The following is a 12,492-nucleotide window of genomic DNA, read 5'->3' as shown; positions in this document are numbered from 1 at the left end:
CCATTTTAGTAGCCTTCCTCTGGACCGACTCCATCCTTTTTATATCTTTTTGAAGGTGCAGCCTCCAGAATTATATACAATATTCTAAATGAGGTCTCACCAGTCTTATACAGAGGCATCAATTCCTCCTTTTTCCTAATTGGCCATACCTCTCCCTATGCAACCTAGCATCCTTCTAGCTTTCGCCATCACCTTTTCAACCTGTTTGGCCACCTTAAGATCATCACACACAATCACACCCAAGTCCCTCTCTTCTGTCGTGCACATAACTTCTTCACCCCCTAAACTATACCATTCCCTTGGGATTTTGCAGTCAAATGCATGATCTTGCATTTCTTAGCATTAAATTTTAGCGGCCAAATTTCAGACCATTCTTCAAGCTTCACCAGGTCTTTCTTCATGTTATTCACACCATTTGGTGTGTCTACTCTGTTGTAGGTATCGGTATCATCCGCAAAGAGGCAATTCTTACCCGACAACACTTCAGCAATATCGTTTTAAAAAATGTTAAAAAGAAAAGGCCCAAGGCACACCACTGGTAACCTCCCTTTCCTCAGAGCGATCTCCATTGATCACTATCCTCTGTCGCCTTCCACTCAACCAGTTCCTGACCCATCCCAAGGGCACTCAGTTTATTTATTAGACATCTGTGTGGAACACTGTCAAAGGCTTTGCTAAAATCGAAATACATCACATCTAGTGCGCATCCTGTATCCAATTCTCTGGCCACCCAGTCAAAGAAATTGATCAGATTTGTCTGACAACAAGACCTCCCTCTAGTGAATCCATGTTGCCTCCGGTAAGTATTTTCTATTATTTCAACAAATTGACTCTACCATTCTTGCTGTAATGGGGAGTTTCTGAGAATTCCCGATAGCTGAAATGGCCAATTATTATGCTATTGCCCAATTTGCCAACTGTCCTAATTTCTGTAAACATTTCTTCATCTGTCTGTTTATTCTCTACTGGTGGATGGTAGTAGATCCCCACTAGTATTCTTCCCCTCATACAAGCAATTTAAAAATTATTATAATTTCTTTTTGTTTGTCGTTTGTATTTTCTTGATATATATTTTTTTAAAAAGTCCTTAAGCAGTGTTATGAACAGAAAGCTAAGAACATCTACCGGTAATGCTTTTAGGGAGCCAGTTTAAGGGAGAAATTGAGAAAGAAACCGTCCCACCCACCCACCCCTACCCCAAATATGATTTTTTTTTTTTAAATGAGGCTGGTTCCTGAACCATCTCTGATGGCTTTTTTGCAGGTAAAGTTTTGATGGCCCATCATCCCACCCCTGCCCAATGATGTATGTATCAATCCTTTGTGCTTATTGAGGGGCAGGAGCAGTCCCTGATTGCTCTTGTCCCATCCACTGCCTCTTCAAAAATAGTCACCACACAGGCTTCTAGCAGTGTTACTGCTAGGACTCAGGATTCCAAGTACATTTGGGGAGGGGGGAAGGGAAGACTTCTTATATCATGGACCAGCCCTCTAAAAGGCAGTAGGCCCGATTTGAGGCCTTCTATCTCACCAGTGCAACAGCCAAGAACAAGGAATGAACTAACCCAGTATAAAGAGATACCACAAGTTAGTGAATCCCACAGAAAACTTTCCCACAATAACATTGTACAAAACATATTATTTCACCAGGGATTGGTAGATACAACCCTTAGACTTTAAGCCCACTGTAAATGAATTGTACCTCACTTGAGCATGGGTTTGGAAAGAAGAACAAGTGAATCCAAATGTCAGGGCTGAGGCTGGCATTAAAACTGAATGTCTTTGTTTCAAAGCCTGCAGGGAAGGAAGATTTGGCCGGACTTGCCAGGAAGAGTGCAGTAAGAGCCATAGCTGCAGTGGTCTGACTTTCTGCCTCCCGGATCCATACGGCTGCTCCTGTGCCTCTGGCTGGACTGGATTCCACTGCAATGAAGGTAAATCTCACTGGCATGGGGAGTTGTGATAACAGCCAAATTTTAACACATCACCACACAGATGCGGAATCAAACTTGACTGTCCCATGGGAATGGGAAGAGCTTTGTTCCCATGGTTAAAAAAGCCCCTGCATTTAGAACAACTCCCTGTGATCAGCAGCATTGTGAACCGCTTCTCCACAGCATTCTGAGATCACAAGAGGGTCCTAATCAGAGCAGAAAACCCATGAAAGGATGATGAAAAACAGTCAAATAAAATGCTCCTCATGCTAGTGTACTGAGAAACTTGCCCAAGCCTGTTTTCATCTTGCTGCATGGAGTGAGGCCTGGAAGTCGCTGTCTGTGTCCCCTTGCCCCCCACAGATTTTTGGAAGTAGCCATAGGGCAGTAGGACTGGCAGTAAAAATATATAATGGGTAATGCATTTGATTGATTGGTCTTTGTTTTGCTCTGTTTATTCCATTTCTTTTCACATTTTGTCACTGGTTTTGGCCTCAACACCTCAAGCATCCACCACCCTTCCCATGAAAATGTTTTCCCATTGTTGCAGCTTCAGTTCATGCCTGGAGAATGTGGGGAAATCAGTTAGCTTAGCAGGATTTAAAAAAGGCTTGGATCATTTCCTAAAAGAGAAGTCCATAGGCTTGGGGAAACCCACTGCTTATTCCTAGGATAAGCAATACTACTTGGGATCTAGCTAGGTACTTGGGACCTGGGTTGGAAGCAGGATACTGGGCTTGATAGCAATTTTTCTGTTCTTACGAGTGGGATGGGTCAACATGGTTCAACTGAATGTTTTATTAATTTAATTTGTTTTATATCCTATTCTCCACAATGAGCTCGGAATGGGTGACAGGTTAACTTACATAATATATAGACAAAACGGGTTTCAATTTGACATACAGCTTAACTTCCATAGTAGACATTTCTTGGGTGAAAAGGTATGTTTTTATTGCTTTCCTAAAGAACATAAGATGCGCCATCTCCGGATCAGACCTTCGGTCCATCAAGTCTGGCGATCCGCACACGCGGAAGCCCTCCCAGGTGTACACCTGGCATAATTTGTAGTCACCCATATCCTTCTATGCTTCTCATAAGGAGATGTGCATCTAGTTTGCTTTTAAATCCTAGGACGGTCGATTGCACAATAACCTCTTCGGGGAGAGCATTCCAGGTGTCTACCACTCTCTGCGTGAAACAGAACTTCCTGATATTCGTCTTGAATTTGTCTCCCCTCAGCTTCATTTCGTGTCCTCTTGTATGTGTGCAAGTGGACAATGTAAATAGTTTTTTCTGCTCTATTTTGTCAATTCCTTTCAGTATTTTGAAGGTCTCGATCATATCCCCTCGCAGTCTCCTTTTCTCAAGGGAGAACAATCCCAGTCTTGTGAGTCGATCTTTGTATTCCTGTTTCTCCATACCCATTATTAGCTTTGTTGCTCGCCTCTGCACCCTCTCCAGCAGTTTTATATCCTTCTTTAGTTTGGGGGACCAGTGTTGGACGCAGTATTCCAAGTGGGGTCTGACCATTGCTCTATAAAGCGGCATTATGACCCTCTCCGATCTACTTGTGATTCCCCTCTTTATCATGCCCAACATCCTATTTGCTTTCTTTTCTGCCGCCGCACATTGTGCAGACGGCTTCAGGGTCCTATCTACCAGTACACCCAGGTCCTTTTCTTGTTCGCTCTTACCCAGTGTTGCGCCTGACATTCTATACTCGTGTTCATTATTCTTACTGCCTAAATGCATTACTTTGCATTTCTCCTCGTTGAACTTCATCTGCCATTGCTCTGCCCATTTCTCTAACTGATACAAGTCGCTCTGGAGTTCCTTGCTATTCTCCTGCGATCTGATTGCCCGGCATAGCTTTGTGTCGTCTGCAAACTTGATGATCTCAATGGATATTCCTTCTTCCAGGTCATTAATATAAATATTAAATAGGATCGGCCCAAGTATCGAGCCCTGGGGTACACCACTAGTCACTTTCTCCCAGTCGGAGAACTTCCCATTTATGCCCACTCTCTGCTTTCTGTTTTCCAGCCATTTGCCTATCCATCTTTGTATATCTCCCTCTATTCCATGGCTTTGTAATTTCCTGAGAAGTCTTTCGTTTGGAACTTTGTCGAACGCTTTCTGGAAGTCCAAGTATATTATGTCCACCGGCTTTCCGCTATCAATTTATTCGTTCACGGTCTCAAAAAATTGAAGTAAATTCGTTAAACATGATTTCCCTTTCCTGAAGCCATGTTGACTGGGTTTCAGCAAGTCATGTGTATCCAAGTGCCGGACTATGCTATCCTTGATCAGTGCTTCAACCATCTTTCCAGGGACAGACTTAAGGCTTACAGGTCTGTAGTTGCCCAGTTTTCCTCTCGATCCTTTTTTGAAAATTGGCGTGATGTTTGCTATCTTCCAGTCATCTGGTATTTGTCCAGTTTTGATTGTCAGGTTGGCAAGTTTTTGCAATAACTCCGATTTCAACCTTCAACTCCTTTAAGACTCTCGGGTGAATTCCATCCGGTCCAGGGGATTTGTCACTTTTAAGTTTGTCGATCTGGTAGTATATCTGTAACAAGTTCACTTCAACTGTGGTGAGGCTGTCTTCTATTACTCCTCTAAACACTTTCACTGCTTCTGGTATTGTTGCGGTGTCCTCCTTCGTAAAGACAGACGCAAAGAAGGAATTTAGTTTGTCTGCAATTTGTTTATCTTCCTTAATGTACCCTTTTCTTCCCTGGTCGTCCAGGGGTCCCACCGCCTCTTTTGCGGGTTTTTTTCCCTTTCACGTATCTAAAGAAGGGCTTGAAGTTTTTGGCCTCTTGCGCTATTTTTTTCCTCATAGTCCTTTTTGGCATCCCTCACCACCTTGTGACATTTCTTCTGATCATCTTTATGTTTGTTCCAAGCTTCAGTTGTTTTCATGCGTTTCCATTTTTTGAAAGAGCCCTTCTTTTCTTTTATGGCTTCCTTCACCTGTCTGGTAAGCCATGCCGGTTCTCCCTTACCTTTTGTTCTCCCTTCTTTGGAAATCCTCGGAATGTGGAGATTTTGTGCTTCTGTGATAGTATTTTTCAGTAGGGTTCATGCCTGGTCTACCATTTCAAGTTTGTCCACCTTTTTCTTGAGTTGTTGTTCTACCATGGCTCTCATGCGATCGTATTTACCCTTTTTAAAGTTTAAGGTTGTGGTTAAGGTTTTGGCATGTTTCCCTTTCCCGATGTCAAGTTTAAAGTTGATCACATTGTGATCGCTCGTCCCCAGCGGGACCGTGACTTCTACTTCTTTTGTCGGTCCCGTGAGGCCATTTAGGATCAAGTCCAGGGTGGCATTGCCTCTTGTCGGCTCTTTTACCATTTGTTCCAGGAAGCAATCCCCTAGCGCCTCCAGGAACTTGGCCTCCTTGCCGCAGTTGGAGGTTCCTAGTTTCCAGTCTATCCTCGGGAAATTGAAGTCTCCCAATATTATTACATTGCCCGTCTTGCATTCTTGTTTAATTTCCTCTATCTGAGTCAGTTTCCTCCGCCTGTCCTGGGGGACGATAGTAAAGGCCAATTTTCGTGTCTGCGCCATTTTGGCCAGGAATCTTGATCCAGAGAGACTCCAGCTTCTCTTTCATTTCCGTCGTAGCCACTCCAACAGATTCTACTTCTTCCTGAACATATAGGGCAATACCTCCACCTTTCTGCCCCACTCGATCTCTTCTATATAGTTTGTATCCCTGTAGTACTGTGTCCCATTTGTTTTCTTCAGTCCACCATGTTTTTGTTATGCCAATGATCTCCAATTTATCATGTATTGCTATTGCCTCTAGTTCCCCCATTTTGTTTCCTAGACTTCTAGCATTCGTATACATACATTTGAGTTCTTTTCATGTTACCTTTTTGGACTTTCTACTCTTTGCTGTCCCTACTGTTTCTTTCACGGTATCCTTAACCGCTCCTGTGTTGTCTCCCTTGTTTGCTGTGTAGTCATCCCCTCCTGTGTCTGAGTTGTCCCTTCCTGTCTTGTCTCCCTTATTTGCTGTGAGGTCGTCCCCTCCTGTGTATGAGTAGTAGCCCATGGTTCCTTCATCGGGGCATCCTGTCATCCGTGCCATCGACTGGTGGTCGACTGTCGGCTTTCCCCTATTTATTAGTTTAAAGCCTTCTTGATGGCCTTCTTCATGTTGTCTGCCAATACTCTTGCTCCTTCCTTGTTGAGGTGTAGTTCATCCTTTCTGTAGTACTTGCTTTTTCCCCAGAACGCCGTCCAGTTGCGCACGAAGTCAAAGCCGCCTTCTTCGCACCATTGTCTCATCCAGGCGTTGATAGCTTTCAATTCTCCTTATCTCTTTCCATCCGCTCTTGGTACTGGGAGGATCTCGGAAAAGGTTACCTTCACCTCCCTGATCTTCAGCTGTCTTCCAAGTGAGCGGAGCTGGCCCTTCATCTCTTCCCTGTCATACTTCCGCCCGCTCACATCATTGGTTCCCACGTGAATGAGCACAGCAGTATCCTCTCCCCCTGTGTTGTCTATGATCCTGGAGATCCTGTTGGCCACATCCTTCACTCTTGCTCCAGGCAGACAGGTGACAATTCTGTCCTCTCTTCCTCCTGCGGTGTGGCTGTTCACGTGACGTATAATGGAGTCGCCTACTATGATCCCCATCTTCTTTATTCGGGGGTTCCTTGGGGGTCGTAAGTCCACATCTATGGTATAGGGCCAGTCTTCTTCCTCCAGTGCTACTCTTGAAATTGTTTTCAGCTCTTCGGATGGGGGAACGTCTTCCTTCGTTCTCTCTCTTCCTCCTGGTGTGCGGATGTCTCCTACCTCATCTTCGCTTTTTTCTGTGTTTGCATCAATTCAGCTCCCACTCATCCTTGCTCCAACTCTCGTTCCCAAGTATTTCATATAAGACAACATCTCTCCCCTACTAGTATTTAAGCACTTATATAACATTGTTAGTCCAATGAAAAAAGGTATTTTTTTTTCCCTTTATGTTTTTGTTTCATTTCTACATATTACCTTGAAGAATGGACTAACACAGCCACTACACCATTTCACTTATAGATTGCCAAAATTGCTTCTTTCTGCAGGCAAGAGCCCAGCAGTGTTTTAAAAGCAGTGTTCCCGACAGACGATCCAAGATGGCCGATGGTCCCGGACGCTGAGTAGCACGCCGGAGAAGTCTAATTTGAAAATTTTCTTTTTGGAGCGATTACCTACTTGAGATGCCGAAGAGGAGAGGCCGCAGCGCCGCTGGAGCCTCGCGGCGTTCAGCGGTCCCCTCTTTCGGCAACATTGAAGAGCTCCTGCGTCGGATGCAGGATATCCCGGCAGCGTCGGCACCCCCCCCGCTGGAGACGCCTCAGAGAGGCGGAAATGAGGTGATCTCCTTGGGGCTAGAGACTACGCTCAGCCCCGACGCTAGGGCACCTCCCCCACCTCCTCAGGTTACCAGCTCCCCACGAGTGGAGGAGCTCCCGGAAGGAAGCAAGCACCTACCCTCGGAGGCCAGGAAAAACAGAGAGGGGAACGTGGAGATGGACTCCCTGAGTTTTCAGGTGAGTCCAAGAAGTACAGAGGATTTGGAAACATCAGGGATCATTTCAGCCCAGCAGAAGGATTGCCAGAATCAACTGATAACCGGTGAGACTATTCAAATTCCCAATCTTTCATATGTTATTGAAAAACCCAGAGAAGTAACACTGGACTCAATCTGGGATTTAGTTGCTGACCTAGCCAAGTCTGTTAAGCCCCAGCTTTTGCAGCTGGAAAATAAAATTACTCTTCAAGAAAATGATATAAAAAATATAAAAGTTGAAATTGATGAATCCAAGAACTTAATTCTGAATATACAACAGGAGTTAAAAGCATCAAAACAGCTTAATGAAGCAATGGTAAAAGATAACACAAGTTTGCGCAGAAAATTGGAAAATTTGGAGAATTTTTCTCGTAATAATAATCTCCGCTTGATTAATTTTCCTAAGATAGCCTCTGTGACACCTAGAGATATGATGAAACGTTATATGGTAGAGATTTTGGGTATTCCAGAGGATACATTACCACCACTTACTCAAGTATATTACTTACCAATGAAAACTACTAAATTACCACTTAAACAACAGGAGGATAATCAACCACTTAATGTTTCAGCAATCTTGGAACTTTCGGACAGAGAGCTAGCATCTCCGGCAACATTGATTCTTACGGTGGCCCTTGCACCAGATAAAAACTGGTTGCTTAGAATGTACTTTAGGAATAAAATGAAAGAATTTCTTGGACATAAAATATTAATGTTCCCAGATTTGGCACGGGAAACCCAGAGAAGAAGGCGAGAGTTTCTTTTGATGAAGCCAGGTGTTATATCTCTTGGAGGAACCTTTTTCCTATGACACCCTTGCAAATGTGTAATACAGTACCATATGAAGAAATATGTATTCTTTGAGCCATTCCAGTTGACAGCTTTTCTGGCAGGAACTCGACTGGATGAAGGGAAATCAAGCGAGGTCCAATTGAATAAATGATATCCTTCCTCAGCTAAGGGACTTTGTTTTCCTAATACTTGATTTGATATTTGTCAGCATCTGTTAATATGTCCGCCTCATCCATCTTGGATCTAATTTAGAGGACTTGAGCTGAATTTAAGCTAAACATTTATTTTTATTTAGTTGATTATTATGTATTTTAACTATGAGTATTATTTTTCTGCTTTTCTTCAACTTTCTGTACAAGTGGATACTTGATTTATAAAATGTAAAATTTGATAAATATAAAATAAAAAAAAATAAAATAAAAAAAAAAGCAGTGTTCCCTCTAGTCAGGTCCCGTAAAAGATCCAAAATAATAAGATAATGTTTGACCTGTAGATAGGGAAATATGTCCTTAGAGGCCAATCCAAATTTATCCTGAAGATCTGGGAAAGTGTGCATCTGTTTCGTGGCCCCATCGTACATCTGTCCCACACATATTAGACCCTTTGCTTCCCATAGTGTGAGTACATCCCCTTCTCTTCCTGGGGCTAATCCTGGGTTAAATCTCAATGGGGTAAACCACGACTAAACTCCTCTTGCTGACTTACAAGTGCATTCGCTCTGAAGCTCCCCAACATCTCTCCTCACTTATCTTCCCCTATGCTCCCCCCCCCCCCCCGTGATCTCCGCTCATCGGGCAAGCCCCTCTTAACTGTACTCTTCTCTTTCACTGCCAACTCCAGACTCTGTCCCTTCTTTCTTGCGGTGCCGTATGCCTGGAACAGACTGCCTGAATCAATACGTCATACTCCATCCCTGGCAGTGTTCAAATCCAAGCTAAAAGCCCACTTTTTCTTCGCCTTTCAACTCACTGCTGTCAGATACCTATACTCATTGTATCATTTTCCTCTACCATAATCTCCCTAACCCTGTAATGTCCTGTCTACATTAGATTGTAAGCTCTTCTGAGCGGGGATTGTCTGTTGTATGTTAAAATGTACAGTGCTGCGTACGCCTTTTCAATGCTATAGAAATAATAAATATTAGTAGTAGTTCTCTCTAGAAGGAACCTATGCACTCCCTAATGTAAAGTCCCCCACCCATGTGAAATTTAGGAATCCAGGGTCTATGCATCAAAGGAATCGATGTCTACCCATTGCTTGCATTCTTGAGCCTGCATTTCAAGGAGCGCCCTTAACTATGCAACAAGGTTGGGGACCACCAGACCCCCTTCCTCCTTAGCTAAATACAGAATCTTCCTCCCAATCCGAGGTTGGCGATGTGCCCAGATAAAACTGAAAATCCACCGTTGAAGCCTATCTAAAACTGGAACAAGAACAGCAGCTGGGGCAGGATCATCATTTTGACTATTGCAATTTGTCCAAGCCAAAAAAAACTTAGTCCTTACCATTTATTCAGATCCTGTCAGATCTTATGAAATATAGGCTTATAATTAAGATCATATAAATCCACACCGAGAGGCCCAAAGTGAACTCCCAAATATCTCATCGTCAAGCGCACCCACCAAAATAATAATAATAATAATCAATTTATATACCGCAAGGCCGTAAAGTTCTGTGTGGTTTACAGTAGTTAAAAAAACAATAAAAGAAGTTGAATAGAGCTAAAAAAGTTAAAAGCTAATAATTAGAGACACTAAAATGATCAAAGTAGTGCATAATAAAATTTTTACGAATTAGCTGCCTAAATACTTTGAAAACAGATATATTTAGATGTCTCCTAAATTCCACATAAGTGTCAGTAAGCAAAAGCAATTATTCTAAATCCTTACCCCCATAACACTGCTGGATAGGAAAAAAGATTTTGATGATGTTTTTTAAGTTGACATCCTCTAACAGGCGGAAAACCAAAATTCTGATGCGAGTTTCTCTTATGTCTGTTGGTTGCAAAAGAGAAAAGCTCAATTATATATTTGGGAGCTAAACCAAACAGGAATAGTTGTAGTTCTGCTCCTCTTCTAAGTTCACATTCAATAGTTCAGATTTATTTAGTTGAACACAAAACTCTGAGACAGACCCGTATGATTCCAACTCTTCAAGCACCACAGTAAACAAAGTCTCCAGCTCCTGCAGTGTAAAAAGTAAATCATCAGCAAAGAGACTCAATTTCTACATCTCATCCCCATTCTGACACACTCTCTGAGCAAATGCTTCAACCACTAATGCAAACAAAAGGGGAGACAAGGGACACCCCTGCCAAGTCCCTCTTTGAAGTTGAAATGTTTCTTAATTGTTCCCAAAGGGCTGGTATATAGAATTCTGGTCCAGTCCCAAATTTGCGGTCCCAATTCAATGGTCTCCAATACTTGAAATATAAAAGGCCAGGAGACCCTATCAAAGGCCTTTTCAGCATCAATCGATAAGAGGTACATCCCCTGCCGCAGTCTAGGGGCCCGCTCCATCAGGTTAACAGACATAAGAACATATGAGTTGCCGTATCTAGTTTCCAACAGTGGCCAACCCAGGTCAAAATGTTCAAAGACTAGGTGACATGCCATGAAGTTACTAAGCAGTACATTTAAAACAAATAGGAAATATGTTTGGAACTCAGTGACAAATTTTAAAAAGAGTTGGACAAGTTCCTGGAGAGCAAGTCAATAGATAGCTCAATTAGACTTGGGGAAAGCCACAGTTCTGCCAAGGACAGTCTTTGACCATCTAAGAAGATTTCTTCTAGGACTCAATCTGACTTCCGGCTTGCTTCTGATATGTATTCTTTGGTTTCCCTCCAGCCTGCAAGAGTGGTCACTATGGAGCAGACTGCGGACTGGAATGCCAGTGTCAGAATGGAGGCACCTGTAACCACTTCAGTGGCTGTGTTTGCCCCTCGGGGTGGCACGGACAGCATTGTGAAAAGTCAGGTAACACAACCCACTTGTTCATCAATACTCCCAGCTACTGATATGCACAGAGATTTTACTAGTAAAACCAAGGTCAGATGAGTTGCTTCTTATGATAGATTAAGCCTGAATTTATCCAGGCTTCAACATCTGTCCTGCATAAGATTGGCTCAAAAAATGAAACCCTCAGGACAATGTTGATGCCAATAATGTCCAATCTAATATCCAATCTATAATTGGCTAACACTCTTGATCCCTTGGGGAGAATGTTTGAACTTAGATAAAAATAGACTATTACAGAAAAATTGAAATAATGGACATCAGTACGAGCCCGTAGCATACAACGAGAGATCATGGGCTCGGGCCGTAGCTTATGACACAGTATATGTGTCACACATTGCTTTGCATTAAGACTAATGTAGAGTTGTGGAATCATTACAATAGACAACCTTGTAGCACACTGTGGAGGACATATGGCAGTGTTATACATGTAATAGAGGTAAGCTGGTTCAGGGAAGTCGTCGAGGAATGAAGAACTTGTTGGAGGTGCTGGAGTGATGAAAATGCTGAAGAGTACAAGGCTGGATGAAGGCATTTGGGGGTGACTAGCTTGTTGAGATGCTGAGATATGTAATGGGATGGAGACACTGGTAACTGTGACTGGGTGGAAGGGGTGGGATACCAGGCATACTGGGCAGAGATGGTGGTTCAGGTGGTTACTGTGGTGAGTGCAGGGCAGGATGTGAAAGATTCCAGGGGAATAATTCAAGGCTCCTTTCCCCCTCCTCAAGATCGCACCCCACAGATAAAGGACCTCGAATCGGAAGTGGAGTTTAACTTGAATTCAAAGCCAGTGATGAGGTGCTCTGCAACAGGAAACCCCCCACCGGTGCGGGAGAGCATCGAGCTACGGAAGACTGATGGCTCGGTACTTACAGTAAGTCCTTCTACCCATGCTTCAGAATGTTATACATCCCCCTCCCTCCATGCAAACAACTCCCCTTCTCCAAACTGTGCACACTGGTCCCGGATTCTATACACAGTGCCTAGAGGCGCCTACATTGCAGAGGCCACTCAACGCACTTGTCAATCAGCTACTGGGCACCCTTTATAGAATTCCACCTAGCAGCACCTAGGCATTGCAGTGTATTAGGCCAGAATTTACTTGGCCTAATTTACTGGCACTTAACTTGTACGTCTAGTGATGCCTAAATCAATGACGCCTACTTTTCAGGTAGGTGTCA

The 12,492-nt window shown here is 43.3% G+C and overlaps 1 protein-coding gene across 3 annotated transcripts in view; it reads left to right on the top strand.

Annotated features, from left to right (window-relative positions):
- TIE1 (tyrosine kinase with immunoglobulin like and EGF like domains 1) overlaps positions 1–12,492 on the top strand; it is a 154,415-nt gene that overhangs the window by 23,444 nt on the left and 118,479 nt on the right. For all 3 annotated transcript variants that reach the window (XM_033916487.1, XM_033916486.1, XM_033916485.1), the window contains 3 exons: positions 1,793–1,933; positions 11,141–11,269; positions 12,040–12,185. In XM_033916487.1, coding sequence (XP_033772378.1) covers positions 1,793–1,933; positions 11,141–11,269; positions 12,040–12,185 — 416 coding nt within the window. The remainder of the gene's footprint in view (positions 1–1,792; positions 1,934–11,140; positions 11,270–12,039; positions 12,186–12,492) is intronic.

The sequence above is a fragment of the Geotrypetes seraphini genome, chromosome 12 (assembly GCF_902459505.1).
Source record: "Geotrypetes seraphini chromosome 12, aGeoSer1.1, whole genome shotgun sequence".
In the NCBI taxonomy this organism is placed as follows: Eukaryota; Metazoa; Chordata; class Amphibia; order Gymnophiona; family Dermophiidae; genus Geotrypetes; species Geotrypetes seraphini.
This window is presented reverse-complemented; position numbering and strand designations above follow the sequence as displayed.